The sequence below is a fragment of the Bos indicus genome, chromosome 26, assembly GCF_029378745.1.
Source record: "Bos indicus isolate NIAB-ARS_2022 breed Sahiwal x Tharparkar chromosome 26, NIAB-ARS_B.indTharparkar_mat_pri_1.0, whole genome shotgun sequence".
NCBI lineage: Eukaryota > Metazoa > Chordata > Mammalia > Artiodactyla > Bovidae > Bos > Bos indicus.
The window spans coordinates 40356808-40362995 of NC_091785.1; the positions used below are offsets into that span (position 1 = coordinate 40356808).

The 6188-nt window shown below is 47.8% G+C and overlaps 1 protein-coding gene across 4 annotated transcripts in view; it reads left to right on the top strand.

The window, feature by feature from the left end:
• WDR11 (WD repeat domain 11) overlaps window positions 1-5362 on the top strand; it is a 61636-nt gene extending 56274 nt beyond the window's left edge. For 3 of the 4 annotated variants that reach the window (XM_070780941.1, XM_070780942.1, XM_070780943.1), the window contains 2 exons: window positions 327-406; window positions 2029-5362. In XM_070780941.1, coding sequence (XP_070637042.1) covers window positions 327-406; window positions 2029-2183 — 235 coding nt within the window. In that variant the 3' untranslated portion in view covers window positions 2184-5362. The remainder of the gene's footprint in view (window positions 1-326; window positions 407-2028) is intronic. The other variant, XR_011564308.1, reaches the window with a different exon arrangement.
• The last annotated feature ends 826 nt before the right edge of the window (window positions 5363-6188 follow it).

The window sequence follows — 6188 nt, forward strand, 5'->3', positions numbered from 1 at the left end:
AAGTAGGTTGAGGCAGATATGACAGAAAGTTACTTGTGAAATCTGGACCTGGGTATGTGGATTTTTGTCCTGTCTCTGTAGATTTCTTGTCCTGTCTATTTCAGTGATTTCACAAAATTTTTATAAGAGTTAATAGAAAAGAGCAAAGGGTTGGGGCCTGAGAATTCCCCTTTCCTCTAAGCTGGGGCAGAGAACAGTGCTGGTGTGCCTCATGCAGCCCTCGGGCTTCTGTGGAGAGTCCTTGTATGGAAACACTCCCTGGGATGGTCCTACCCCCAAATGATGAAAGTCACAGCTCCTGATGTGCTTTGTGTTCTGTTGAGCAGCATGAGGTACTTCGACAGAGCGGCCTTGTTTGTGGAAGCTTGTCTCAAGTACGGAGCCATCGAAGTCAGCGAGGACACAGATATCCTTTGCTGGGATGTGTTTGCTGATGGGGAACCAGATGCCGTGAGTGGGTTTTAAGCATCCCCATTGGCTGTGCTGCCTGGGAGGAAACTATTGTATGGAGAAAGATCTGTGTTCTGACTGCCCAGAGCCAGGAAAAGGATAAACTGGAGGGGACAAATCAGAAAGAAGGTTGTTGCCCCACCAGCATCAGCGTGAGATCAATGGAGAGCCTAGAAGGGCTGTGAAGTGGAGGGAGCCCAGATTTTGTAATGTTTTGTTTGAACTTGCAAAGAAAATAGAAGATCTAGTATAGGAAACAGAGGAGGCAATGGCACCCCACTCCAGTACTCTTGCCTGGAAAATCCCATGGACAGAGGAGCCTGGTAGGCTGCAGTCCATGGGGTTGCTAGGAGTTGGACACAACTGAGCGACTTCACTTTCACTTTTCACTTTCATGCATTGGAGAAGGAAATGGAAACCCACTCCAGTGTTCTTGCCTGGAGAATCCCAGGGACGGGGGAGCCTGGTGGGCTGCCGTCTATGGGGTCGCGCAGAGTCGGATATGACTGAAGCGACTTAGCAGCAGCAGCAGTATAGGAAAGGTATAGGAGGCTCTGCTGGAATAAATGCGTACCAGAATGGATTAAAAAGAACAACTGGCTGTTACCCACAGGGACGGGCTAACGTGGAACAAGACACAGCGGCACTTCAGAGAGACGTGTCATGTAGGCAGGTCATGTGTGACCGGGAGCATTTCAGTTCTGCCACCCGTCACTTGAGTGACATGTTTCTCTTTGAAAAGAAGGAGCTTGAGAATCCTACTCTCAGGTCCTTGTGTTTGCAGAGGCTTTGTTGTTCTCATTGCACTCTTTCTTGAATTGTTACATTGTGGCCTCATATCTACATGTCATGTTTTTTATTTTTCTGTATATATTTTTTAACAGAAAATTGAACTCAGTGTCATATACCTTGGCACTGGTTAAGCTGGCTCTGATTCAGTGGCGCTGTTTTGGATATCAGAACACAGTGGAACAGGGCTGTCTAACATTCCCAAAGCGAAAGTGAAAGTCACTCGGTCGTGTCTGACTCTTTGCGACCCCATGGACTGTAGCCTGCCAGGCTCCTCTGTCCATGGAATTCTCCAGGCAAGATACTGGAGTGGGTTGCTATGCCCTCCTCTAGGGGATCTTCCCAACCCAGGGATCAAACCCAGGTCTTCCGCATGACAGGTGGATTCTTTACCGTCTGAGCCACTCAGTGAGGCTGGATCTGCCCCTTAAACGCCAACCTCTCAGATTTGCAAACAGCTCAAGGGTTTGCGCATGTATTTCTCTTCTGTCATCCTTCACTCTCCACTCCTTAAGTGCATTTAGACCTTGAAGCATCTGAGGGGATGTTAGTTGGGTCTTGTAGGAGTCGGGCTTTGGGCTCAGCTGGTGCCAGTGCAGGGACACTGCACACTGAAACCTCGCCTTCCCGCCCCCACTCAACCCCAGCAGGTGCCCTCCCTGAGAAGAGCCCCCTGTGCTCCTCCTGCGCTACCCTCCCCTGGACATTCTCCAGAGCTGGTCCTTGTTTCTGGCCTGTGGGAACCTGCTGGAGCCCTGTCTGCCCTTCTCTTCCTTAACTGCAGTTTACAGAAGCTCATCTCTGCTATATATGCAGATTATGCCCGAAGTTTAAAGAACCTTGGTTTTAAACAGGGAGCGGTTCTTTTTGCTTCAAAGGCTGGAGCAGCTGGCAGAGATTTATTGAATGAACTGGAATCCCCCAAGCAAGAACTGACTGACTGAAGAGTGACCAGTCTCCGTGCCCCAGGGCACCCGGCCTCAAGAGCAGCGGCCGGGGTGTTGGTCTGGCTGTGGACAGTCACAGCCCAGACCCACGAGGGTGCCATCCTCTCCAGGGCGCTCGTAAGCTGTTTCGCCATGTATGCCCAACACTGTGTGAGCATTTACGCTGTGAGAAGCCAGTCCTAGGACCCGTATTCATCTCAGAGAAAGACAGGAACACTTCAGATATTGAAAGTATAACATTTTATACTTTGGAGACAGCTTTAAGAGTCCCTAGAAATGCTTTTCATTTTTTTAAAACTTAAGATCCAAGCAATTGAATTGCTTTTCTCATGGACTAGATTTAAATCTGTAGTAAAAGCAGTCTGTGAGAGCTGTACTGAAATATGTGCTGTGCCTGTGTGTATATACAGTCATTCCAGGTATAAACAGAGCAGAAGCATTTAAACAGTAAAGGTGACTTACCACAGCATTCCTTGTTTTCTTACCTTGAAAACAGAGCTGTTCATTTCTTGGTTTAGGCAGTTGCTGAATTTTGTAATTTCAAGTGCATAGGCTCTTAGAGAAATTGTAAGCTTTAGGTTTTGTCTGTGGAGTCTTGGATATTTGAGATTTTAGCTCCTGCTGTGATGTGTTACAGTAACCTCCTCTTTGAAGGCTCAGTGCTCTCATTTCTGTCTTTGTGTTCTTCCAATGACTGAACTATATGAAATGTGACTTATAAATTATTGCTAAAAATTTTAATGTGTATAACGTACAGAAACGATAAATAAAAAGGGAATTCATCCCAGCCAGGCCTTTGTGTCCTCTGAGCTGCTGCGCACCACGTCGGGTGCTGTGCTGGCGCCTCAGGAGTTGGTCCAGCTACCCACCCTCCAGCACTGCTTTGCTGAATCCGGAACCTGGCTGCAGGAACTCGGGGCCGCAGCACAGAACAGGGTGGAACACCTGCCGCCGGGGTTCCTGCGTGGGTAGGGCTCAGCTTGTGGCTCTGAGAGGTGAGGAAATGGCCTTCCTGTCTTTCCCCTGGACGTCCATGGTGGCATATGTACTAACACCCACTGAGAGGTGTTTTTAGATGGAATCGTAGTCTCTGCCCTTAGATATCAACCCCCCTCGAACAAGGAACTGAGGTCCATGGAGAGGAAGGGCCTGTCCCAGGAATGCTTGTTCCCAGCCCAGTGCTTTTGCTACATGTCCTAAAAGAAACCCAGAATCCGTTCATTGGTCCTGTAACTGGTCACCTCCTTGCCCTTTCTTTGCCTGGGTAGGTTCCACCAAATTTTTAAAGGCCACAGGCAAACCCAGCTCTCTTTATATTGTTTAGTAGTTAAATGATTGTCAGGATGGACTTTATTAATCTAGCCATCAACTAGCTAAGGGAGAAAAGAATGCTGGCTTTAGTAAGCAAAGAGAAAGAAGTAGAAATTCCAGCAGAGGGCATTTGAAAGTTCCGTGTGCTCGGGATTGGAGGCCAACAGATAGTCGGTGATCCTTTGCTGGATTGTGGGAGTGCGGAGAGGACCAGGCAGAGCAGCTCACCAGAGAGTCACTCACTACCTTTCCCTGTTCTGTTGCTGATTGTTTTGCAGATGGTGACCAGCCCTGGGCCTCCCTGCACTCTGGCTTTAGGTCTTTACATTGCTTTGAAAGTGGGAGCAGGACATTTTGTTCTCCCAAAACCAATAATGGAGCAATGTCAATACCAGCCTCATGTCCCTCCCAGATGCGCCAGATCAAAAGTTCTCTACAGAGTAGCCCTCACCTCAATAAAACGGTGCCTCTCTCGGCTCTTGATTGCCTGGAGATTCCGTCTTGCCTGAGGACAGTCTTAGGTGTCTATGATTCCTGAGCTTGTGATCACCCAAAGTATTTCATTCTCCTCAGCAGCACTTTGCGATTTAAGTAAAGTATTCAGGTACACACTGGCAGTTATTCCATCTAGAATAAAAGATTTCTGCAAGGCAGAAATAAATGACAGACAAGTGAAAATATTCTCTGAGCCAATAGGGCTTTATTTCTTTGGGATCTTGCTTACAATTGATATGACTGACTCAAAATGACTCATTCTCATTTTGTGAATGAAAGAAGTCCCTCAATTAAAACATAAAGGCATTTTAAAGGCTCTGCTGCTGCTGCTGCTAAGTCGCTTCAGTCATGTCCGACTCTGTTCGACCCCATAGACAACAGCCCACCAGGCTCCCCCGTCCCTGGGATTCTCCAGGCAAGAACACTGGAGTGGGGTGCCATTTCCTTCTCCAATGCATGAAAGTGAAAAGTGAAAGTGCAGTCGCGTCCAACTCTTTGCAACCCCATGGACTGCAGCCTACCAGTCATCCGTGGGATTTTCCAGTACTGGAGTGGGGTGCCATTGCCTTCTCTGTTAAATTGGCTCTATCAATACTTGAATGTGCTGGTGTTTTTAAAAGAGGAAAAGCAAAGGAGCTAGGCTTTAGGAATGCAGTTCTCCTGAGAACTGCTAGAATCCAATTAGATGGGCAGGTCCAGTGGGCACTTGGATGAGCATATTGCCCCGCTGTCTTTCCTGTCCTTAAAGGCTCCTTGTGTTTGCTCCATCAGCCATGTTAAGACCCACACAAAATAACACCATGAAAGTCCCACCTCTCTCCCACTGAGATTTTCTGTGCCTGTGGCTCTCAGATGAGTCTCTGCGGACATCGTACTTCAATATTTGGCTCTTTTACCTAAAAAGGCCGACTAACACTACTGACCCTCCTGATTCTTTTTCCGGGACACTGAGAAACATGACTTAGTCAAGGTGAAAGTAACTGTTCCAAGTACAAGAGAAGGAAAGATATTCTAGGTTCCATAGGTGATTGGGGTTTTAGCAAAGCCAGGTGCAGTTAGGCAAGAAGGCTGTTAAAAACCCTGTGATGTACAGCTTCAGAAGGACTGAACAAATAGTTACGAATTTAAGATCAGATAAAAGAACATTCTCCAGTCACTGCCTTAAAAACGTAGCTTGGACCAGTTTTCCCTTGTGTTTATGGCCTTTTTGAAACTGAAGTAGGGTGGGCTGGTGTGGGCGGATGGTGGGGGGCTGCACAGGAAGAGACCTCTCATCAAGACCCACAAGGTGAAGAACTGCAAAATGCAACCTGCAGAGCTGAGCCCCCTCCTTGCCTGTTTCGTAAATAAAAGTTTTACTGGAAAAACCACGCCCATTTGTTCCTTGTCCAAGGCTGCTTTCCTTTGACAGATTTGAGTACTTGGGACAGAGACTGTGTGTCCTAAAAAGCCTAAAATATTGTACTCTCTGGCCTCTTATAGGAAAAATTCACCCACTGCTACTCTGGGTCCATAATGCCAACTTGAGATGGAGCTTCAGCAGCACCCAGTTGTCCTTGGGGGTGCAGACCAGTGGTCCTCCTCTGACGAGGTGTGAAAGTGTTAGTCACTCAGTCGTGTCCAGCTCTTTGCGATCTCACTGACTGTAGCCTCTGTCCACAGAATTCTCCAGGCAAGAATACTGGAGTGGGTAGCTATTCCCTTCTCCAGGGGATCTTCCCAACCCAGGGATTGAACCTAGGTCTCCCACACTGCAAGCAGATTCTTTATAGACTGAGCCACCAGGGAAGCCCTGATGCACTATAACTTAGCTTTTTTCAGGAAGATGTTATTAGCATCATCCCAGAGCTTCCCTGATAACTCAGTTGGTTAAGAATCCACCTACAATGCAGGAGATCCTGGTTTGATTCCTGGGTCGGGAAGATCCCCCGGAGAAAGGATTGGCTACCCACTCCAATGTGCTTGGGCTTCCCTTGTGGTTCAGCTGGTAAAGAGTCCGCCTGCAATGCGGGAGACCTGGGTTCAGTCCCTGGGTTGGGAAAATCCCCTGGAGAAGGGAAAGGATATCCACTCCAGTATTCTGGACTGGAGAATTCCGTTAACTGTGTAGTCCTTGGAGTTGCAAAGAGCCAGACACAACTGAGTGACTTTCACTTTCATCTGACTCATGGACTCCAGTTCCCATGGCAGTGGGTC